Source organism: Lagopus leucura, unplaced genomic scaffold, assembly GCF_019238085.1.
Source record: "Lagopus leucura isolate 7727_CA_CO unplaced genomic scaffold, USGS_WTPT01 Super-Scaffold_100001, whole genome shotgun sequence".
Classification (NCBI taxonomy): domain Eukaryota; kingdom Metazoa; phylum Chordata; class Aves; order Galliformes; family Phasianidae; genus Lagopus; species Lagopus leucura.
Window position 1 is genome coordinate 46,920,399 of NW_024962262.1, and position 25,183 is coordinate 46,945,581.

Consider the following 25,183-nt stretch of genomic DNA (forward strand, 5'->3'; position numbering starts at 1 on the left):
TGGCTCCAAGTGCTGCAAAACAAAGTGCAAATTCTGCCAGCATCTTGTGTTTGGTGTGGCATCTTGTACCAGGACCAGCGGAAGACAGCTATGGCAGAAATACCACCGCCCATCTTCACACAGGAACAAAACGTAGCACTATGAGAAAAGCTGGCATACGGTCGGGGGCTTTTTTCCATTTTACCCCCAGAATCACTTAACTATTGCTGAGCAATTGAAGAGTTTTTGATCTTGAAACGTGAATTAGTATGAGGATTTTGGATCAGGAAACAGCTTTAGAGGAAGTTGCTACTAAGTGGCTGCTCCACTTTAAGCTTCCTTTGAGGTTGCAGTGCCAGCCGCCACACTTCAAATGGTGTGTTGGCTCAGCAGTACCTCAAGGTATTGACCAAATACCTCAAGGTCACTTGCTTTCCCAGCTAAAACCTCACTGCTGTGCAGAAACTTGCAATTAGAGAAACGGCATTGGAAATGCTGCTTAGGGAGTATTGTTCTGCCTACCCTGGGCTTTTTCCCTTGTCACAGCTTACAGAGCTTCTACACCTTCACTGCTGATTCTTCCACCACTTACTTATTTCAACTGTCATTCAAGATCCCACATCACTCAGTTTAGTTCATTAAATTCTAAAAGGTATTAAAACATTGGCTGCTTGTTTCATTCCCTTTGAGGAGTGCCAAAATATTTTAGGAGGGCAGCTCTTCCTTTCCCTACAGTACAGTGACTATTCCATGCCAGAAATAAATGATACTCTTGAAATGCAGCATCTTTCTTGGGGCTGTCCTCTTGTACCAGTATAATTTCAGTGTCTTACTTCAGTGTCAAAGTAAGTAATGAAGGAAAGTGCTGGGAGGATTGGTCTACCCTCAGCTGTGTATTTGAGAATACAAACACCTCTGAGTCCAGGTGCCCTGGAAAACAGGCAAGGAGAATATCTTGGATGGGAATGTGAGAAGAACCTTTTCTCCACACCAATGACTGCCTCTGCTCCTGGCTTCCAGGGGTCATTTACCAATGGGTTTTGTCAAGCTGTGGTGAAGAGACCTCTGCATCCACTGCAGATGGGGAGGAAAGCAGGTGAGACCCAACTCACTGCAGAGTTGGTCAAGGGATTGGCAGGGCAAGATACGGTCCCTGTGCCATCCTTTGCAGAAAAGTGTGACTTGAAAACCCCTGCCTGGGTTTCCCCTCAATCATCTGCTTCCCAGAAGAGGTATGTCAGTCCTAAATTGCAGAAATTGCAACTGGAAGTCATGGAGTGATGCTGGAAGTAAAACAAGAAGTGGAATCAGCAACAAAAATAGGTGGGACAAACTGAACTACTTTCTCTCCTCAGTGGTTCAGTAAAAGATCTGAGAAAAGAACTGAGTTTGGCTGGTTGAAATATAAACATATTTATTATGTTGTTGACAGGGAAAAAGTCATGAAATATTATTGCACAAAACCATGAGTCAAGACCTCTAATCTGTTTTTACAGTGATGCCTGTAGCTTAATTGCACTTACTCCCGAGAGTATATTATGACTTCTTATATCTTCATTATTGCACAGGCATTAATTTAATCAGAGATAATAAACAAAGCCTCTAATTACAGGTCATAAATTTTGTTACTTTACCAGAACAGGTGGGAAGACAAAAACATGCAGCCCCATAAACGTGAGCTGGCTTTTGCAATCCCATCATTAAGGACACTGGAAACATAGCTGAGAATTCTCCAACACTTCCACAACTGTCCTTAGCGTAGAAGACCTTTGGTGTAGCGTACCTTTGCCACCTCCTGGATCATTACAAACCCACACGTGTCTTGTGTTTGGATTTTTTAAATAGATCTAAGCATAAGAATTATGTTTGCAGATTCCCAGGATCTGATACGTCTAGAGGGAAGGGTCTTTGCAGAGTGGTTTCAATGGAGGCATGCTGCCAGGAGTTGGGAGCTCCTTGCGAGTGACTGTGATTTCCCTTCAGGCCCTCCTGTCTCTGCCAAATTTGAAGTGGATTTTCTGCAAGTGAGAAGCAAACATGGCCTCTTTCCAACAGGACAATATCTGGGAGGGTGTCTGATGAGAAAAAGTTTACAGAGGCCTTTCAAAGCATCTTAAAAAATCCCCTCCTGTAGGGGATTTCTTGTAGTGAAGGAAGACATTAGCAGGGCATGGGAGGCATTTACTTAGTTATCTAATCTTTCTAATCCCCAAATTACATTATAGGGAATGATCCATCTTTTACTATTTCTAAAATGACACTGGTCCCTCAGCACATTGTTCTGCACAGTGAAAAAAAAACATGTGGTCAGCAGGATCTGCTTAGTATTTAACCTAGCCTTCAATTTTTGCAAAAAACGCCTCTCTTTCTGCTTTTGGTGAATTACTTTTCAAATGCAGTAAATACATTGTCTTCTTTCTTTCTGTTCAACACACTGATATTTGCAGGCAGCTATTTTGTACTCCAGTTGTTACGTTCAGCCAAGTTACTCACACATCCAATGCACCCAATCTGAGCTCACAAGTCAGCTTTGAACCTTTAAAAACTTCTGTTGTTCATTTCTTAATCTGCTTCCACTAGATCTGCATTGTTTAAACACTAAAGTTCCCTGAAATTAATATAATATATCAAGCATGGTCCCTCCAGACTTTAGTGGAGGAGAATTGCTCTCTCCCTGATCTGTGCTGCAGACTTGGCACTACAGAGCAGGTAATACAAAGGGAAGGGGACAAGGGGAAATGGTTTCAAACTAAAAGAGGGAAGATTTAGAGTGGATATAAGGAAAAAGGTTTTTACTATAAGGGTGGTGATGCACTGGCACAGGTTGACCAGAGATGTAGTGGATGTCTTTGGAGACTTCCAAGGTCAGGCTGGATGGGGATCTGAGCAACCTGTCCTAGCTGTATTTGTCCCTGTTTGTTGCAGGGGGGGTTGGAGTGGATAACCTTTAGAATCCCTTCCAACTCAAACGGTTGATTCTATGAAATACAGCCCCACACTATGTGAGAACCTGGTATTTCTGGTGAGTGAATAGAATGTCCTTTCACAGGTGACCCTGTGCCTGGGAGTAGTGTGCTGGGTGCTTCAGCCTGCTGCTGGGTGCTGACCAAGGGTGTAACTTGCTCCTTGTTTCAACGTAGCTGGGAGGTAAAGTATTTTCCAAACACAGCCAACTACCAGTACAGAGAATCTGCAGAACTGTGGCTCAGTTCTTTAGAAAAATCTCTTTTCTGCTGTCAGTGAGCCCAGTGGTTCCAGCCAAAGGGCTGTGGACCTCTGAATTGGTGAGTGGCTTTAAGGGGAGATGCAACTCTGAGAAGCAAGAGCATTGACACCCGCTGACAACTGCACCACTGGAGTCCGGAGTGGAAAAGTTTGAGGGTTGCAGATCACAAAGGGCTGAAAACAGCAGCTGTTGTTTAATCTCCACAAAGTATTTTTCTTTGGTGCCTGAAATCCTGGAATAAAAGTATTTTAGTTACCTTTCCTTATATATATTTGCCAGGAGCTTAAATTTCCAATGTTGCATTAGTTCATATGCATTAATTTCCTAAAAACCCATGCATTATTTCTCCACACTCACTGCTGCCTCTGCTCCATCTGGACTCTGTCATCTAGGAGTTCCACCAACCAAGTATTGGGAACAGAACGAACTCACTTCTCCCAGCCTACGGCATGTGGGGCTGCTCGTTTGCTGCCCATAGACACACAGTTCACTTTACACACATGAGGAATCTCTCTTCCCCAGCATCTCAGTGATTTGCAGGGAAAAAAATTACAAGCGTGCTTTATGAATGAAAAAAGATGAAGCCATCTGAACAGCAGGCTCCCTGCCTGGTGCTATTAGTTGCTTAAATCTAAGAATGATACATGACATTATAAATACCTCCAGTACTGTCATTTTGGAGCACGTGTCAAGGGAGGGATAAGGCCAGAAACCTCATTCTCTTTCAGAACTTTCCTTCCAGTTATATTTTCACTTATTTCTTAAGTTATTTCTCTGCCTTCTGACTTTGAGGCATTTGAGTAATGCAGTGTGAGATAGCCCTGTTCTCTCCTAGACCATGTAAGAAAGCAGGTGGGAAAGTGTAAAATTTCACAGCATCTCATGATGTATCTAAAAACCTACTGGATTCCCATTCTCTCTGTTTCTGTTTGCCTCTATAGACACAAGCGTGATAAAACTATTGCCCATACACCATCCAAACTCATTTCAAACAGAATGGAAATTGCCAGAGCATCCCAGTAGGGCTCTCTCCATGTTCACAAACCTTCCCTTGGCTTTACCTAAGACCGCCTGGTTAGCAGGTTTAGGCTGCATCATTCAGTGGCAAGAAACGTATGTGCAGTGACTTTTTCCTTGCATGTTTTTTGGCTAAATAAGACAATAATAGTATAATAAACATGCTCAACTCCTCTCTGCAACCCTTGCTGACCCAGGATTGTTGCTGAAGTGGCTGTGTTGCTTCTTTCCTATGTCTGTGGCCATCCTTCCGTTGTTGTTTTTTTTTTCCCTTCTCAGCCATTTCTAAGAAAGCATGAGCTTTAACATTTTGATTGATGATGGCTAGGCCAAGTCTGGTGTAGTCAGCGATCCTGTTGGTTGGACTCCACAACACAGACCAGAACCATGTCTCAAGACAGCATTAACTAAAGTGAATGTGCACAATATGGTTCTCTTCTCTGTTAGGTCTCATATCATTGTGACCAAAACCAAAGCTGAATGTAAAAAACTTCCAAAAACACTACTGGAAATTACTGATCAGCTGTTTGGGAAGGGAGGAAGTACCACCACACCTCACCAAGCATTTGATGACTTACTGTCCCCCAGGATTGTTTTGGGGGCAGGGGAACCTCTGAGCTATTCTTATCCTGTAAGAGCTTTTTAAATAACCACTTCTTACTGCCATTAATTTTTAAATACATTGTTATATGGCTTCCCATCATCTCCTTTCAATAGCTTTTCTTTTCATAGCAGACAGGTAGTATGCTCACAGCTTGCATATTGTAGAATCATACAATCATTACAGTTGGAAAAGACCACTCAGATTACCCAGTCCAACCACCATGCCCACTGCCCACGTCCCTCAGTGTCACATCCACATGATTCTGTAACACCTCCAGGGATGGTGACTGCACCACCTCCCTGGGCAGCCTGTGCCACTGCCTCACTGCTCTTTGTGAGGAGAAATTCTTCCTAACGCCCAGCCTGAACCTCAGCTGGAGCAACTTGAGGCCATTCCCTCTTGTCTTACTGCTGTTTACTGGGAGAACAGGCCGACCCTCACCTCTCCACAACTTCACTTCAGGCTGTTACAGAGAGCAATAAGGTCTCCCCCGAGCCTCCTCTTCTCCATAATGAACAATCCCAGTTCCCTCAGCCGCTCCCCATAAGACTTGTGCTCCAGACCCCTCACGGACTTGTGCTCCGTTTCGCTTCTCAGGACACGCTCCAGGGCCTAAACGTCTTCCTCGTAGCGAGGGGCCCAGAGGTGAACACGGCAGTCGAGATGTGGCCTCGAGATGGAGCACCGCATTACACCGGGATGGCAAGGAGCGCAGACCGCACGGCTTTTACGAGGCGGCAGCCAACTGCAGTCCGCCCGTGAACGTTCCCGCGGGCCGCTGGACGCCCGCACGGCCACCCCCGGACTCCAGGAAGCGCACAGTTCGGAAAACCGAAGCTCCCGCAGCAGCACCCCGACCTCCCCAAGCTCCTCACCCACGATCCACAGCCGAGGAGCGGACCTTGCCCCCGCCCCGCACTCAGCCCGCGGCAGCAGGAGGCCGGCCCCCGCCCGCGCTCCGCCCCCCGCCCCTCCCGGCGGCCGGGCCCGCTCGGAGGGAGGCGATGTGAGCGGGCGGCGGGGGACCGCGGGGGGCGGCGGGCAGGGCGAGATGTGGCTGAAGCCCGAGGAGGTGCTACTGAAGAACGCCCTCAAGCTCTGGGTCACCCAGAAGAGCAGCGGCTACTTCGTCCTGCAGCGGCGGCGGGGGCACGGCGACGGCGGCGGGCGCTTCACCGGTACCTGGGCGCGGGGCTCGGCGGGGCCCGCTGGCGGCGGTGCGCGGGGAGCCGGGCTGCGGGCGGGCGGAGCGGCCGCTTTGTTCGGGAGGCGCGGGGAGAGTCTCGGGCCGGAGGCGGCTTTCCCGGCAACCCGTGACCGGGAGCTGCCCGCCGGCGGTTCGGGGTTCAGCTTGGTGCTGCACTTTCTTCTCGCTTTCCCTTCTCTCCGGAGCGGGGCCGTGCTTCGTGGCGGGGAGCGAGGGCTGACGGAGGGGTCCGTGCGAGGGAGCGGACCCGGCGCGGCGTGCGGCCGCGGGCGGCGGTGCGCGGAGCTCGGGCGAAGTCGGAGCGAAGAGCCGAGCGGCGGAGCTCACACCGAAACGCCTGGGGGAGGCTGCGCTCTCCCGGCAGCGGGGCTTAAAAGCAGATGCGAAGCTTGTTCTCTACTTTTTAAGCATCGCCGTTTGCAAAGGTGGTTGGTGTGTTTGGGAGAACGATCAGGTTTTCTCACAGTGTTTTCCAGGTCTGCGTTATTAGGTCTGTGTTATCGGAACCTTCTGCTCTTGAACTGTCGACCCACGCCAGTAGGTAGTGCTGCTTTGTGCGTGTTTTCCTCCCGAAGTTTGTGTCCTAGCGGCGGATTCACGACGAAGCCCCCAACCTGTCGTTGGCTGGGCTCCCGTTGCGTTAGTCATCACAGGATCACGGAATGGTTTGGGTTGGAAAGGTCCTCGAAGCCCATCCAGTTCCAACCGCAGCCGTGGGCAGGGCTGCAGCCCTCCGAACTGGAGGCGCTGTATCAGGTTGAAGTGCAGGCACCGGTGAATGAAACGCAAGCATTGGTAACTCAGTGGCTTTCTCTGGCAGTGAGACAAAAGCCTGTCCCCAGGTTTTCCCCTGCCCCCCGTGAGGAAGCTGCAGGCCGCTCTTTTGTGACCATGAGGGCTGTGTGGATTAATTTTCAGAGTTAAAAATAACCTTTTACAGCTGCTTGATTCGAGTCCAGCACAATCATGAGGTTGGGAGCCGCAAATACTACTCCTCGTGCCCCGAGCTCTCCGTGGCAGAGATTTGCAAACTTAAAAGAAAACAAAATGCTTCTCTATCTGGTTACGTTTCAGGTGAATCATTTTCTGAACCTAGGGTGCACGGGCTTGCACAGACCTTTTGGCTGGCAAAGCCGAGCCACTCCTGTCTTAGAAAACATTGGCTAAGGGAACTGTGAATTCTGACTCTCATAAACGGTTTTGAAATATATCTGTGTGTAAAAACGATTGGAAATTAGAGTCCCATATCAAGTGCGGGAGACCATGAAGGATAGCTGAAGGTAGATACTTTTTTTCCCCTAATTTTTTTCCCCTAAATTTTGATTGGTTACATTCAAAATGGAGACCTGTGTGGAGAAACAGTTTGGGTTGGCTGGTACATTTGTTTCCTTTTGGTGCAAAAGCTGCATCACAATTCTTGTTTTATGGAGACGTTATTGGTACCTGCATTTTCCAAACTGACAGATGCAAAGGTTAGAAGAGTTTTACTGTATTTCAGAATAATGGTTCTACAGCTTGTCAGCACTGAGTTAGAAGAATTAGTTTATTTTGCTGGCGAAACAAGACTTAAGTGGGAACATTGTCCATATCTGTTTTCTTTTCCCTTTAATATCATAGAATCATAGAATGGCTTGGATTGGAAGGGACCCCAAGAATCATCAAGCTCTAACCCTCTGGCTGCCGGCAGTGCAGCCAGCCTCCACATTTAATGCTAGACCAGGTTGCCCAAAGCCCCATCCAACTTGGCCTTGAACACCTCCAGGGAGGGGGCATCCACAACCTCTCTGGGCAGCTGTGCCAGCACCTCACCACTCTCATAGAGAAGAACTTCCCCCTGACATCCAACCTATTAGCTTGAGCCTTGGCCAATGGGAACTAAATTTGACAGAAGGATAGAGGCTGGAAAGAGGTGAAGGCCCTGCACATTTCATGAACAAAAAGGTGGCTGTCAAAGGAAGTCTCTCAGCTCCTGCCCTGAGGCTGCACGTGCTCAGGCTGTGTTAGAAACCATCTGGGGATCAAGAAGGAAAAAAAAAAAAAAAGCAGCCAACAAAACCAAGGAGGCTAGATTTCATAAGCAGAGTGTGCAGATGGTGCAGTGGACCACCCAGCATAATTAGCTTTGAGCAGAGTGGAACAGTGGCGTCAGGATCGTGCAACAGCTGAGCTGCCCTTGTGGTTGCTGCTGCTACGTGGTGTTTTCCCTGAATCTATGAGAGAACATCTGTTTTATTGCCCTGTTCTCATTCTTGCGTGTTTTTTTTTTTTTTTCTTCTAGGACGCTTTTGTTTCCTTACGAGGGCATTTTATCCATTATGTAAGAGTAAGTTAGCGCAGCTGGAGGGGGTATTTTACATGGATTTAATTCCTCAAGGATGAAGTAGAGAACATCTATCAAAGGAAAGTGCTTTCCTTCCATACCCGCCTTACTTTCTTTGGGCACTGTGTTTCAGTTGGACTGTGAGCAGATGTTGGTAAGAGAGAGACTGTATTTGCTACTGTAATTTGATTTATGTTCTAGGGCAATTATTGAGAGTACACTGGATTTGCAAACAGTAGGTACAGAAAATGATGGAGACAGTGTTTAACTGTTCATGACCTGATCAATGCAATTCTGTCTTCCCATGCTTTTTGAGTCAATGTTTAACTTGCCAGCTAGCCTGCATCTCTACTTGAGACTAAGACTAAATTAGAGACTCAGGAGGGAAATTGGTAATGTTTAGAAATACCTCGTTTAGAAATACCTAGAAACTGAATTACAATTTCTTTTTAATTAACAACTAATATTTAACCTAATTTTAATACCTTGAATACCTTCCTTTTTGATTAGATTAGTTTTGTGAATTTTGACAGCAAAGCTGTGTGTTCTGTGACTTGCTAGGAATGTTTTTGTCCTGGGCACTGGATTAAGAGTAACTTTTCACTCTTCCCAAGCAGCTAATTTTGCAGTTTGTTTACACAGTACTTGACACTGCATGCTTTTAGTGTATAAATACCACTGGAGTCTTCTAAGCACTTGTGAATTTTACCTTTTATAATGTTAAGTAAAACTTTAAAATCAACTCTGAAGTCGGTAAACTGTTTCAAGCAGCTTTTTGTCTTTACTTTTTGAGATAGTTGCTTCTTCAGCTACTTCCCTGAAGTAGATAAATAAAAGATTACATTTTGTTCCTCTTTTACTCGTGTTTTTATTTAGTTACGATATTTCTCCCTAATACTCTTCTAGTATTCAACTGTTTTCATCTCAGGGCACTTTCCAAGATGGATGTGGTCTTAAAGCTTTTGTAATTCTCAGAGGATGAAGATTTTAAAGATAAATGAATTTTTCCTTGAGCTTATATGAAACTTTATACAGTCTTAGATGTCAAATAACGCACTGGCAAAAAGAAACATCTTCTGTACATGAATCTGAACCTTATTATTTTTTCAATAAAAGTAAATGTGAGAGCAGCTTAAGCTATTGGCAGCAGTTGTATTGAAGTCCTCGCTTTAGGATTTAATTTTTTCTTTTAAATAAAGTTCTTGCAGAGTGATGGCTTTCAGACTGGTCCATAGAGCACCTCCTAGTTGTGATTAGTTACACGGGAAGAACTCTGTCCCTTCTTTTCCCCTTGGCTGGATTCTGAAATTTCAATGCATAGAACAAAGTGAGTGTTGGTAAATTTGGTGTCCTTTTTTTCGGGTAATTGAAAAGCAAAAGGTGATCTGCTGCTGTTTTGTACTTGCCAATCTGAATAGTACTGCAATCAGCTTTTATTAGCCCTGTTTCTTTCCCAAGGTCAGGATAAATAATCTTGTGATGCAGTCTATTTCAGAGAGAGAGAGGGAGACCACAGAAGTTGACGTTTCCTGTGTCTAAGATAGTAATCCTGTATTGATTGCCTCTACTTATTGTACTCTAGAAGGAGAGGGTCAAAAATGCAGTCGAGACTTCGATTTTCAGTAGTGTATGCAAATGCATATCCTTTATTATTTTTTTTAACCTTTTGAAAGCCTGAAGGCAGAATAAGTAGTTTTTTAAAGGATGTATCCTGATACAGACCTCAAAATAGCTTGGCTACCAGAATCAAGGAAAGTTGCCTTCTAATATTAATATATCTGTGATACCAACGGAAGTTACTGGATAGATAAAAGTAAAATTTGAGCTCTAACTACCAAAAAAAAAAATCCTTATGCAATAGATGGAAGAGAGGAAGATGACATGAAAACAGTGTTAGTAAAGGATACTTGGTAGTGCCCAAGCCTGTGTTCATGGCTCTGTTTTCGTAAGGAAGAGCTCTTGGAAACCTTGCATGAGGAGAAGAGGAAATGCAAACAGTTTACCAAAAGCTTAAACTCTTGTCAGAATTTTATCTAGCCTTGCCCTCAGCTGGAATTCAGACAGGCAAGTGATTTCCTCTTCCCTTTCATTTTTTCCCCGTGTTTCTGTGTAGCATGCTTTGAACTTTCCTGCTCATGTGGCTTTTCCCCAGCAGAGCACATGGCTCAGGCACTGGCAACAGAGGTTGTGACTGCTCCCTACCAAGCCCAGCAATCACATCTAAATCCACGTGCTGCTCTTGGCTCCTTCTGTTTGTTTGCTTTTTGTGTCTCTGTTTCATTCTTGCACAAAAGGTGAGAATGCACTTGTGTGCGGAGAGAGGACTCCAGGTTGTCTTTGCTCAGCCTGCCAGTCTAGGCAATGCTGCAAACCAGTCATCAGCCACAGTAACTCTGTATTTTTCAGTTGTGGAGGCCAAACAGACTAGAAGACAACAGGAAAGTAATTGAGAGTGCCTAGTGGCGGAGTTCAAGTAACACTGCCTGGTTCGCTTTAGCTTTATTTACAGCATCTACCAGAAACACAAGGGGTGGTTTTTTATCACGGTGCCCAGAGCGACGGCCTGTGTTGAGTAATTTACAGGGCTATATGCTTGGGCGTTGCTGTTCCCAACAGTTTTCAGGCAGAAATCTGTTTTCATCTGTACTTTTTGCAATGCCAGAGGCTAGGCCTTCAGTTCTGTGGCCCTTGGGGCTTTGAGAACAGGCAGGGTGTGCTGTGAGTGTGGCCATATCACCTGGTGCAGGAGCCAGGGCAAGCTCAACGCTCGCCCAGCGCCGGCTGGGGACCAGCACTTAAACCCTGTGTTTCTATGTGCCAAGTTCAAAAAGTAAACAAATAAATAAAAAGAGGAAGAAGAAAACCTACCCAAGTCACGGTGTTTGATCTGGAAAAGCACGAGTTGGAAGTAATTGAAGGACTTGAGTGCTTAAGCTTCCCTGGATTAATAAATGCTCGAAGCATCTGTGAGACTTCATTGCTGCAAGGGAAACGCTGTCTTTGTGCAGCTCTTGGAGGAGCTCTTCTTCACCTTTTTTTTCTTGCATGCTTACCCAAATAAGTTCTGTTAACTTTTATTATGGGGGGGGGGTGAGAAGAAGCTTGTTGGGAGAGACTGACTCCTGGGTACTGCTTTGTGTCAAAATCTATTTACATAATTCAGCAGAATTCAACAAAGACAAATGTCTGGTGTTAAGCTAAGACAGTAAGGTTCTGTTAGTAGCCTTCGCAACTGACAGCGCTTCTCTAACAAAAACATAGATTTTAGAAAAATCTAAGTGAAAGCAGCAACCCATGCTTCGAACTTGTAGAAAAATCCTGTTAAGATGTTAAGAAAGATGTAAGGAAGCCCCCAGGTGTTCTGCTGGGAGCCACTGCTGGTAAGCAGAAGCTTCATTGCCAGTGTCCTGCACTGTCTCCATCCTCCTGGGGATGGACTGCTGCTCTAGCCAAGGTGCAGGACATGAGGATGAAGATGTGCTGAAGTATTTCTCAGGGTGCCTCTGCTCTTCGTCTTGCCCCAAGGGAGAAGACCACCCTTCTGCTACAGCTGGAGTGGACAGATGGACACGGGGACTCCTGATTTCCATCTGAATCACCACACAGTGGTAGCTGCTTGTGTGCCTACTGTAGTGCAGCTCCTACTTTATTTTATGAAAATCTGAATTGTGTGATTTGCTCTTTTTTTTCCTCCAAATTCTAATGCTTGAGCAGCTGTGCTTATGGCTGCTAACTCTCCTTGCAAATCAGTGTTTGCTCAAAACTAACCTGCACTGTTGACTACTTCCACTTTGCAGTAAGAGCGTTTTCCTATTGATTAAAGTGTTTTGTCAGGCTGCAGCTTTTGCTGCCCAGGCTTGTTTTTCATACTGCCTCTATATCTGTTGGGGAACAGAAATAGCAAGCAACAGTAAAAGGGAGCTCTGAACTTTCAGAGACATGCATCATGCTCTATCACTTTGTTCTGAGGAGAGAGCTTGTCACTCTGCTTTTAAATCCTTAAATCCAACATTGGTGTTTGTATCTAACAAAGATGATGCAGCCTGATTCAGTGGAAACTGTAGGCACTTAAAACAGAGCTCTGGCATAATATAGGTAAGCATAGCCACCAGTCACTTTTCTGAACAGTCCTAAGCTAGTCCCCACAGTCCCCAGGGGCCTCTTGCTGAGCATCTCTGCAAACAAATGTGGGTTCAGGTGCTATAGCGTTCTTCTCCCCGTATTCTCTGTTGGGTTCAGTTTGACAGGGAACCTTAAAACATGCCTTATTGCATACCTGCCCAGTTGTGCTGGTTTCCAATTCAATGAAGACCTTTCATTATCTCCTTCGGGCCTTTTAAATTATGATGGAGGTAAGCAGAGACGTTCTCATTGTTCTATGGAGAGAGTCTTTATACCTAGCAGAGCAGCATACAAAAAATTGTTAGTGTCTTGGGTTGTCTCTTGGGTATTGTCCTAAAAGATGGAAGTAATAGGTATTATTTCTTAAGCTAGTTCCAATTTTTAATTGGAGTTCAGCTCTGATCACCCACTGTCTAGTTTCTCAGAGGTTTAAAAGAGTTTTTGATGTTGGTGAGGTGCTGGCACAGCTGCCCAGAGAAGCTGTGGGACCCCATCCCTGGAGGCTCAAGGCCAGGTTGCACGGTGGGCAGCCTGAGCTGGTGGGGGGCAGCCCTGCTCATGGCAGGGGTTGGGGCTGGGTGGACTGTGAGATCCCTTCCAACCCAAAATATTCTGTGATTCTGTGAATTTTCAAAATATCTTGTAGATAATTAACACCAATTCAGGAAATAAGCCTGTGTTTTTTTAGTCTGGAAGATATGGTATGTTTAGTAGAAAATGATGTTAGATTAACTTACTGTAAACATGTTTCTTTGTCTAGATTGCAAGCTATGGGCATGATACAGGATAATTCATAACGGAACTTTTAATCTTTTTATGGGGGTATAAGGAAACTTATTTTTAAAGAATAAATGTGTTTTTGTGCATTTGAGAACCAGTTGGTTATAAAATACCTTTAGTTAGCTTTTTTTCTTTTTTCTTTGAAGAAATGGTCAAAAGTTTTGTTCCACATCATTCAGCTGAAACTTATTTAAATAGTAAAATCTAATTGTGCGATTCACAGTATCCTGCTTACATTCCATTTAGTTATAGATTGACCTCTGTAGAAGAGAAACACTACCTATCTGTTGCAGAATGGGAAAGGATCCCCAGGTTCCTTGCTATTTTTATACCTGAGTGTGTTTGTGGCATTGTATCCATAATGCACATATAAAATAGATTTGCAAGTAGAAGTATAGCACTTTTGCCTTACTTTGAGGTATTCTAGTTTCCAATATCAGGGCAGAAAAATAAGCACAAAGTTAGATGTTTCAAAAGTAGGGATGAAATGAAAGCTACTGTGTATGGTGTGGGATCCATAGGGAACTTTGATGTATAGGTTTGCTTCTAAAAAAAAAGTATAGGCAGAAGTTCCCACTGTTGGACTTTCCACTAGAAGGGATCAGATTTATTGAGGTAGAATATTTCATTTCAGTGGAGATGTTTCCTTTTTCGCTTCTGTCCTCTCCTCCTATTTGTTAGAAGCGTACATTAAACCTGAGATTTGTGTCTGAATTCTAGCATGGCAGTGTTCTTTATGTTTGAAGAGCCCTTGTATGTTTTGAATACCCCAAGATGTTCTCTGGGTGCTCTATGGCCGACCCTTCAAATCGGTCTGTGCAGTCAACGCAACATTAACTGCTTCCCTGAAGTAGTTCTGCATCCTGGGAGGTCAAAAAGTTGATGAGGAGTTGGTGGAGCAGCTTGTTAAGGGCAAAGCTGTACTTTCAAGTTTAAGTTTCTTCCACAAGTCTTGACCCACACAGAGTAACAAACAAACAAAAACCCACAACAAAATACCACTAACAAGGAATTTTGGGAAGGAAGCCTGTGTAGCAGTTGTCTCTTCTGAATCCTTCTAATTTTTGACTGTCCTAGAGATATAAATGGTTTCCCTGCTGCCTGTGAGAAAGATCTGCTCCATCCTAACATCAGTGTGTGCACCAGAGACATGCAGATTGTATAATTTCCAGTAGATTACCATATCCAGCTTGGATGTACTTATGAATGTTGTGTCCTTTTACACCCTAGAAAATGCATCCTTAGAAGTTCCATCCCACTGACCATCAGTCTCTCCTTGACATGTCTTGGCACTTATACACTCAGGTTCCAGCCTGCTTGCCCTACTTGGGCAGTGCTCCCCTTTACTGTTCACAACAAAACCCTCCGGGCTGAGGGGCATTGGGAAGAGATGGTGGCTGAGACAGCAGGGACAGGAGCAAGACTTTTAATTTGTATGGTTTTCAGTTGAAGGAGGAAACTTTTGTGTGTGTGATAGTTGATAAGCAAGATGGAAATTGTAAGCAGAAGTAAGCAATGAGAAGAGGAATTGTTTTTTCTCATCGGTTTCTCAGGAACAGAAAAAGGAATTAATTCTGTGCAGACTAAGAAGTGCAGTTTTGCAGCTCCTTGTGTACTTGCATGGCTTTTTTCATAGTTTCTGAAAACAGTTACTTCTCCAATCAGATGTTAGTTAAGTGTTCTTTTGGGATTTTCATAGCGCTGTTAGTTGACTTTTTCAGTTACCTCAGTCAAATTAAAAAGAAATTCTTCTGCTAGATCTATCACCAGGGGAAATCATGCACAGCCCTTCATAAGTTTCTTCTTTTTCTTTCATGCGATGTCTCAAGTCTTTTGAAGTTTGGAAGTTAAACCATAGTATTGTTCTCTGCATCGTTTGATGCTGTCTCACTGGCTTTCATCCAGCTATTTTGAAGACTGCACACTGAAGCTAATGCTGTGTTTTCTGTGAGTGTGGACACGTTGCTACCTTTTATACTTGGATGATTTTTTTTACTTTTGTTTTTTGAGAGGGCATTTTGCGTTTTCTGATTAATATATAATAGTCTTCAATTCAGGTCTCCATTTTAAACACATGGCTGTTGTCTCTTAGTGTGTATTTAGCTGAGGAGCTGAATAGTCTCTCACATCTCTCGCAGTGTAGTTTTAAAACATACCAGTGTCCAACTTCTGCTTAGTTTTGGTGGCATGACCGGTGTGTGTGAACACAAGAAGGAAGTAGTTGGTCTAATTATTTTTGCTTTTGGAAGGTTTTTGACAGTGTTCCATGTGGGATTCTTATAACTCCCAGACAAGAAAGTTGCTGCAATGCTATTTGGTTGTGCTGTACTGTGTTGTTGGTTTTTTTTTGTCCAAGTGAGGTGGTACTTCAGAGTAGGACTTTGTAGGTCTCATTTGATTGTTTCCATTAGTCACTTACATGATGGATTGGTGAATACGGTTATAAAGAACTGGCAAAACTTCTGGAGACTGAGAACAATTGGTTTTGTTTTGGATTGATGGTAAAAGAGCAAAAATACAACTCCAAATACAGTGTTTTGGTTGGAAAAGTTAAGTATGTAAAGGGAAAATGTAGCTTTGAGTTGTATTTAAATCAAGTGCCAATTTAGAATGGGATACTGCTGCAGCTTATTTGGATACAGTTGTGGGTATGCAAAATACAGGAGGTGGTTTTCCACTCTTCATACAGCTGAGAACTGACTATTAGCAAACACTGTGTCCGGTTCTGAGTGTTATGCTTAAAGATTAGCTTGAGAGCAATGAAATGTTTGAAAACTGTGACCTCTAAGGAAGAGATGGGTCAACTGGGGTTCGTCTGGAACAAGAGAAATTGTGAAACAGTGGCAAATTATGTTGATGCTTTTCGAGTTTATTGAGTATTAACATCAAAAGCTTTGGCCAATTACTCTTTGTGTTCTGGGGAGCAGGATTCATTTCCAGCAGGAAGGTTTAAGTTTGCGGTGGTTGTTTTGTTTGTTTGTTTTTGCTGCAAGAATACATCCTGACACTATTGGTAGCAGTCTGTTGGGGAGGCAGTTACACCTTGGTTGTGGGAGGTTTTGAAGAACAGGTTAGACAAAGACTATTTATGGCACAGGTTCTTTTATCCACTTTGAGAATGTGGGCTGGAACAGTAATTTCTTTGGGCTCCCTCAGGTCTTCACCATAGTTCTGTGATGATATACGTATACATGAGGCAGAAACAGAAGCACAAAATGCTTCTTATGTGTTTGATCGTCTAATCTGGTTTGCATCTTGCATTTTGAGTAACTGCGAGTTGCAGCTTAAAACGTGGGCAGAACTGTTACCATCATGTTCTTTGTTTTGGTTTTCTGGTTTTAGATGTGGAAAGACTTGCAGGCTTCAGATCTGGTGGCAGTGAAGGTTGGTGCTAATGCTCTTTTCTCCCACTTTTCTCTTTGCATGATTGCAGGTCGCTTGGTGGGTGCCCTGGATGCTGTTCTGGATTCCAATGCGCGCGTTGCTCCCTTCAGAATCTTACTGCAAGTCCCAGGCTCACAGGTTTACTCTGCCATTGCATGTGGTGAGTTATTGAACGGATCAGAAGTTTACTGGGCCATAGCTATTGGTGAGTCACATACAAAAAAAATCTGAGCATGCTCAGCATCTGCATGTCCAAGAAACTCAAGGTAACCCCAGCTGGCCGTGTGCAGGTGTGAAGCTCTTGGCTACAGCTCATATAACTATCTAATTAACCTTCAGTTAGAATCCCAGGTATTGATTGTGGAAAAAGTGTTACATGGAGAAACGTTTCAATAGAAAGCTTGCTTAGGTGAGGTTGTTTTCCATTATTTTTCTTTGTCTCTTGCGAAGTGTTGTAATTCAATTCATATGCATATCTTTTTGTATGGTAGTCATAGTTGCTTACAGAAAGAAACTGTGTAGTCTTGGCTTTCATCTGTCTTGTCTTTTGCTCACTGCCTGTGAAATATCTTACAACACTTGATTATAACGAAACATAACTTGGACAGTTAGAAAATGCTACCTGAAGTAGGTAATAAATAGTTGTCAGGGAGAATGTCTAATAGCTGTGCAGTAATCCATTTTACAACGTTTCTGCAACTTTTGAAAGTCAAACCCATCTTCAGGAAATTGATATGGATGTGAATTGCAGCAGCCTTACTGGGGCATGTTAAATGCCAGGTTTAAACTCATTCTGTCCTTGCTTAAGCAGTCTGCAGGGCAGTTCTCATCTTTTCTCCACTCTCTGAAATCTTAGCACTGAAATTGACAGCGTGTGTTTTGCTTCCGTTTCTTACAAGCCATGAAATAGTTAGCCAAGGTAAATATTGACATGTTGATGATGATTTTTGATATTGCAGTCCTTCACATGAAGGGGGCAATCTGCGTATTCACAAGTTTTTTGTATTAAAGCAGCTACAACTCAAAAGCTTGTCTGGTTGGAACAGTTAAGGATTTGCTGAGATAAACTTATTTGATTACTGCTTTCTAAAATTCTCTTTTGCTTTCTTAAATGAATACTCAGCACTGAGAAAATGAGATTTGCAGTAATGAGGTGGAAGGCAGAGGGATCTGTTTTGTATGCCATAAGGGCATGACACGTACACCGCTGTGAGAGCTGCACGGAAATTAAGAACCATGGTAGCAGGAGCTGTTTCTGAATAATATCTCTGTTGTGAAACCCTGAAGTGAGTGGGGAGAATGGACTTTGGCAACAGCAGATGGAGGAACAGCACGACCTGACCCTTTTCTTAAAAAGCTGGAGCTCCTCAAGGGACTTTTTTCTCCCTAGGGCCGCAGAAGTGGCTGTCACTGGTTTCCCAGCTCTGCCCTGGCTGGGCTGTTTGCTCTGTGCAAACAGGGTTTTGTTACTGGATTTGGAAGGAGCAGCAGGTCAAATTAAGTTCCTGCTATGTAGCAAAGACAAGGAACAGCTCCAGCAGCTCCTTCCAGTCTCCCAGTGTAACTGCATTAGGGATAACCATCATATCATTAGGCAGTTAATTAAGATGACATTTTCCAATTGTATGTTTGGCGGTCCTGTGCTCCAGGAGCTGTAGGATGAAATTATAATTTATGCATAGGGCTCATATCTGTGTTACAGACTTTTGCAAATCTCTGAGGGCTGCTGGGAAGTCTGATCCATGCCCAGCATGCCTGTTCTGGCAGAGATGCTTCAGTCCAGATGGCTAATCATCTTATACCACTACAGGGGAAAAAAAAATGCCTGACCTCAGGCCTTGTCTTCATCCATGTAATAATACTTCAGAAGACTTGTGGGCAAAAGAGAACCACAGAGATCAGCTAAGTGAGATATCTTTGGTTTTCCAAGAGACAGCCCACCAGCCCTCCTGTACAGTTGGTATTTTTTTGGTTGCCCAGGCGTAGAGAACAAACTCAGTATTGTCTTTGTGCAGCCATTTCAGTATAAATGAAATATTTTTTCACATTTCATATAAGTGAAGTATGTTTCTGGTGTCCTTAACAATCGACACGATTTGTTTTCCTTACAAAAAGGCCATTTGAGTTTCTCTTCTTTCTTGATTTCTTTTTTTTTTTTTTTTTTAGATATCTAACCTTGATTAATGATATTTATGAAGTTCCATCACAAGACCTTCCTGTGAAGGAACTTAAAGCTTGGAAAATTTTCCTGCCAGTTGGCATTCTTTATGGAAAACAGAGCAGAGGAGGGTGGAAAATTCATAGCTCAATTTGTCTTTTTTTGTTGTGAGGCAGTGTGATGCATTTCTGAGGTACACGCAAAAACAATTTTGAGACAACAAGTTTTCTGTCTGAGATTGATTTTATAAGTATATTCCTCTATGCTTTGTATGTCTCTTACATCAAACTACGTTTCTCCTTTATTTCATAAGAAAGGCATAAGAAAAGCTGCTGGCTGCACTCTTTTTACATATAATATTTAACCACTGACCAGTAGAGTGGAGTGGCCATATTTTCTCTTACTTGTCCTCTGTGTCACCTCTCTTGCTCTAACTCTCCTGTCATAATGATAAGCAGTTCAGTTTCAAGCAGAAAGAGCCAAAACAAATAGGTAATGTAATGACTGAAATATTATTTCTGGACTTGGAGTGAACACGTTACATTTGAAAGTCTTTATTTTTCAGTAATTTTCTGTTCACTGATTTTCTCCCCTAAACCTTGAAAAGATGCTCTTGCAGACCCTGTAGGTGTTGTTGAATCCAACTCCTTCATTTTTAGGTTCTTTAATTGTTACAAACAACTTTTCAAGTAGGATCATGTCATGTATGCATGCATGTGTGGCAAGTGTGTGTGTGTGTGTGTGCATGTGCATACGAAGGGAGAAAGGACAATCAGGGACTTCTGGGAATAAGACATATAACAGTGGTTCACAGTGGCTGCTTATGGAATGCTGTGTCAAAATAAGCTGTCTTCTCACAGGCCAGTAAGAGGTTTTGCTGGTTTTTCTGCTTTGACTTTTAACGCAGCATTTGCTGGCTGAGAATGTTTGAGAAGATAAAGATAAAAGCACTAAAACTATTTTCCTAAAACAATGAGTTTTTTGTTTTTCTCTAAGTATACTGCTACAAATTAGACCTTTCTGTCCTGTTTGCTACTGAGAGTTCTGAGGTTGCAAGTTCAGTTTCTCAAAGTGAACTTCACTAATAATGCATTTTATTGCTTTCAGTTTTTTCTTCCTTTCAACTTTATTTTATAGGTTGAATTTTAATTCATTACTTTTTACCTTTTTAGGTGCCACTGCCGAGGAGATAAATCAGCACTGGGAGTGGCTGGAGCAAAACTTGCTCCATACTTTGTCTGTTTTTGACAATAAAGAAGATATTGTTAGTTTTGTCAAGGGGAAAGTAAAGGTAGGGAAACTGTCTTACTTTTGTCCAATTGGTTGCAGGAAGTTATTCATATTTGTCTTTGTTCATCTTAATACTGTTTTTCAGTTGAGTGTGCTGATCCAGCTTGTGTTCATTCTGAATGCAGTTAATCACCAAATCTGCCAAATTTTTCTTGTTCATGTTCAATTATTTTACTTCTGCATATCTGTAGTCTTACTGATTTGTTTCCATGCAGACTTGTAAGAAGCAAGAAAGTGTTTATGCCATTGTATTTTCACACAATGACTCTATAGGTAGTGGTTTCTTGTAGAGCAGTGACTCCTAGGTCTTCTTCTGGCTAAGTCTCACTATTGGCTTGGCAGTGCTGACTGTGCCTCCAAGGGGAGCAGGAGAACCTCCTGCCTGAGCAGGCTCCTCACTGGCGGTCTTACCCATGACACGACTTCTAAACCAAATTCACCTTGATCTGATGCGAGATGAAAACTATCTTTTCTGTCACACAGTCAAAAGGATGCCAGGCATTTGGCCAGTTTCTGTGTGATGGTTAGAGAAAAGTTGTTTTTCCAGTAAGCATTAGCAGTCAGAATGGCAGAACCTGCTGCCACGTGGACAGTGAGGTTGTCTCTAGTGCATAGGGACAGCTGGCCACTGGTGCAGAGCTGGCCTCTGCCCAGCGAGCTGGAGCTGTGAGGCTATCGTGCTGCTCTCTTGGACTCTCTTCCTAAGGCATGGAAATCACCCTGGGCTTTGCAAGGTGTTAACATCATGGCAAGTGACTGCAGTGACGCCTCTGGCTAGCTGCTGGATGTCTGAATGGGCATCTTTTTAGAAGGGCAAAAGTAGAATTTTAAGGATAGAGGAATTAGGTGATGAAGAACAGATTTACAATAATAATGGCATGTGCACTGAAACTTGGAAAGCTTGGCATCCTGTGCTCTCCTTCTAATAAAACACACTCTCCAAGGGCTGGCAGTGGTGCAGGTCTGCTGGGGGCCACTGTAACTGAGATCCTGCTGCAGCCTTCTCATCAGTAAGAATGATGCTCTCCCCCCTCCCCCCCCCCCCATCCACTGTTTTGGTCTGGAAAATTGGTGGGAATGTAATGTTTCTGACAAATTTCAGCCCTGCTGCTGTGATCTCAGCGGTTTCTGAAATGGGGAAGGAAGCACAGTCCATCACTGCATAAACCTTAGCATTTATCCTGCTTTTTTAAAAGAGCAGTTTTGATGTGCTGTACCTTGCTGAAAGTTTAAACTTGCTGTGCCAGCTCCTGTTCGTGGTGCGGAGGCCTTCTCCTGGCACAGATCACATATCTAAGTGCACTGACAGGCTCAAATGAAATTAATCTCTGTTGATAATGTTGTAGCAGCTGATTGCCTAGCACGGGGAATATTTAAAATTCTTCAGGCTTCATTACTTAATGTTAAACACAGGTGCTGGACTTTGTCCTCTGGTTAACTCATGCGTTTTAACATCACTGTTAAAATTCTCAACATTGAATTATATCCACAGAGATGTTCTTGAAATGACATGTTTAGTAGTTCAGAACATGTTACAACTTACTGACATCTTACTGCATGGCTTCTTTGTAGGAAAACAGAACTGATCAGCATACAAAATTGTTATTGTATCTTTTCACTGTATGCAGCAGAACCCAGTGTTCATGAACTGTGAGTAGGTGGTTTTGCCAGATGTACTGAAAAAGTAAAAGAAAAACAGGCAAAACCAAAATAGAACAATGGTGACAACAATGACAACAAAAACACACAAAAAAACTCCAAAACACAGAACACCCCACAGACAAAATCCCAGGAAAAACCACAACTGAGAGTCTTGATCTGGAAGCATGCAGAATGTACGAGAGATGCAACCACTGCAGAAATGCATCCGTTTGTGAAAATGGCAAATCAGCTTGAATTTCTTCTTTCAGAAGGAGTTGTGTTATTAAAATTTGGATGGTAAGCTTGTAGTAACTTGCTTGAATGCGAATACTGTAGGTTTATCATCTGTTATCTTCTTATTGAATCAGGCACTGATTGCAGAGGAAACGAGCAGTAAGCTCGCTGAGCAGGAGGAAGACCCTGAAAAGTTCCGAGAAGCCCTGGTGAAATTTGAGTCCAGATTTAATTTTCCTGAAGCAGAGAAGCTGATCACCTATTATTCTTGTTGCTGTTGGAAAGGAAAAGTTCCTCGGCAAGGCTGGCTTTATTTGAGTATCAATCATCTCTGTTTTTATTCCTTCTTCCTGGGCAAAGAATGTAAGTGTAAATATGTAAGAAATCTAGCACTGTGGAGAGAGATAAACAGAACTGCTTTGAAATGCAAAAAGAGTTGGGATTTTTATGAAAAGTGTAATTCTTCCCTGAGATTTTTATTACTCAGATGAAAGATCCTGTTTAATTTGGGTTTTACTTCTTCCTTTGTGTTTGTATTTTAGCATTAATCTGGTAATACAACTAAGAACACGAGTTTGCAGTTACGGTTACTCTCCAGTCCTTTTTTTTTTTCCCTTCATGTGAAGCAGGCTTAAAATGTACCAGACCTCCTACAGCTTCAACAGCTGGTTTTAGTGCTGCAAACAGTCAGCCGAGAGCTGATGGGAGCACATCGCCGCCAGCACCGCCGGGCGCAGGGTCGGGCGGTGAGGCAGGAAAGGAAGCGCTGCCTGGGGGAGAGAGCACCTTGCTAGGAGTGCGTGAGGCTGCTGCGAGACTGAAAATAGAACAGGAAGCACAGCAGTGACACTGCTGCTGCTCTGAGTCCTCGCCATCCTGCTGTAGGGAGCACGGCAGTATCGACCTCTTCTGCCGTGACTGTGGCAAGAATTAGACAGCGATTAGGAAAGCTGTACCATTTACTGGTGCACTAGTGCAAGTGTAGGAAAGATAATAGATTGGAAGTGGTGAATGTGAAAACTTAGAATCATAGAATGGGTTGGGTTGGAAAGGAGCTTTAAGATCTCCTAACTCCAACCCCCTGCTATAGGCAGGAACACCTTCCGCTAGACCAGGTTGCACAAAGCCCCATCCAGCCTGGCTTTGAATGCTTCCCACAACCTCACTGGGAAACCAGTTCCAGTGTCTCACCACCCTCACCCTCACTAAAGAATTTATTCCTGATTATATGGTCTAAATCTACCCTCTTCCAGTTTAAAGCCATTTCCCCTTGTCCTGTTGCTACACGCCCTCATAAAAAGTCCCTCCCCAACTTTCCTGTAGGCCCCCAACTTAAAGCACGGAAGGACGTACCTAGAGTTCGGGGTCTTTTTTCTTCATGCTTTGTTTCATGCCAGTTATTTTGTCATATGTGCAAAAGGTGGCAGGCAGAGTTAGATTTAAAATAATGGTATGCCTCGTAAATACAGAAGCTAAATTTTTCCTGGAAGACTGTAGCAATGTTTCTAGATATGAGTCCTTGATTGATCTTCTTGTTTTCTGTTTAGTGTCGAACAGTATGCTTTGTGATTTGTTTCTGCTCACTGTCATTGCAGGCTTTCTCTCATTAAGCAGAGATATCCAGTCTGCCAAAGGAGGCAATGCAGAAATTACACTTATTGATGATAGATAATGGGGGAAGGAGGAAGCAGAGATAAAAGTCCTATGTAGTGTTCCAGAAGTTTTGTTTCTGCAGTATCACAGTTCATTAAATGATACTTGAAGTACAATTTCACACTGTATTCTATAAGAATTCTTTAACTTTTCATTTTTTAATTATAACTCATTGTGAAAATGCAAAAAAAAACCAAACAAAAAAAACAAACAAACACAAAACCCAAAACAACAACAGCCCAACCTCAAATAATTACATGTTTGCAACCTTTCATTTTGAACATGGAAAATAGGCTGTTTGTTGTTACAGTCAACGGCATCACTTTGTGGTCCATGCATGGAAGGGTAAAATAAAAAGTAATTGCAAGTCTTATATGTGGAAATGATATCTAGCTCCCTGATTCTGATAAAGATCATTGCTTCTGTTTGAAACCTGGCATTTTGTCATATTGATGAAATGCTTGTATTACACTGAACTTGCCGTGGCTGTGTTTGCCGTAGCTATTTTTGCTTTTCTTTGAGAGGCTGCTGCTGATCATAAGTAGAGCAAATGGTTCATTATCTTCCCTTTTTTCAAGTAGCAATCACAAATCTGGCTAATTCCGGTCTAGCAAATATTGCTAATAAATTGTATTTATTGCATTACTTCCCATCTTCCTGGGAAAAAAAAAAAAAAAAAGAGGGTTTCAATAGAAATAGTTCTTTTATGTGTTTTAACTCTATAAAAATTCCCCCAAATTGTAGACTGAAATCTCTTTATAGTAAAAGTGTTAAGTCTTGAGCTTCTGGCAAGCCTGTTGCCTTCTCCATGTTTTATTTTTTGTTGAAATGACTTGGAATGCAGTACTGGAACCTGTTTTCAGCTTGTCATAAAATTTATGTGAGCATAGACTACACGGAACATATTTTCAAGACAAGTCTCCTTTTAGCGAAGTTTTTAAAGTATTTGGAGAACTCGGTAGGATTTGCCTGTCAGGTTTCTTACAAGGACACGCCGGGGTTCCTTTACATTTTTTAGTTACACTTTTGTTGTGCTGAAACTTTGAAGACTTCGTACCTTTCCGTCAGAAGTCGGGGCCTGTTGCAGTCTGCTGTTCTGTGACAAGCACTGCGCAGCCTATTTGCTCCTGACCTGCCTGAACAATAGTGCTATTGCTACAGCACTCTTTAATCTTTCTTCCCTTGGCTGTGCTGATGCAGATGACTTTGTGACCATTTGCAACAGTTTGTGTGTGTTGACGCAGCTGTGCTTTACTTAAGTAAGAAAAACTTTAACCTGCAAATAATCTCGACAGCTGTGGTTCTTTTAATACTGAAAACCTGCTGAGCGTGGCTGCTTATATAATTAACAATTGTGGATAAGTGTCATATATACATGACAATGCTTGTTATTACTGCCTTTTTATTACTTTATTGGCATCAGGAGACTAGCTAGGGATGTTAGGAGATGTAGCCTTGATGTTTATTGGTGCATGGAATGCTAGGAAGCATCCAACAGTTAAGTAGGAGTTTAATCTATTTTAGAGTTCTTTCCAGACTGATTTCTACCCGGAGGTTCATGTGAGAGG

General features: G+C 43.0%; 1 protein-coding gene across 2 annotated transcripts in view; it reads left to right on the forward strand.

Moving 5' to 3' along the window:
• The first annotated feature begins 5,877 nt into the window (after positions 1-5,877).
• TBC1D8 (TBC1 domain family member 8) overlaps positions 5,878-25,183 on the forward strand; it is a 47,918-nt gene continuing 28,612 nt past the window's right edge. The window contains exons 1-4 of one of the 2 annotated variants that reach the window (XM_042866864.1): positions 5,878-6,004; positions 16,689-16,844; positions 19,970-20,088; positions 22,097-22,325. In XM_042866864.1, coding sequence (XP_042722798.1) covers positions 5,878-6,004; positions 16,689-16,844; positions 19,970-20,088; positions 22,097-22,325 — 631 coding nt within the window. The remainder of the gene's footprint in view (positions 6,005-16,688; positions 16,845-19,969; positions 20,089-22,096; positions 22,326-25,183) is intronic. The other variant, XM_042866865.1, reaches the window with a different exon arrangement.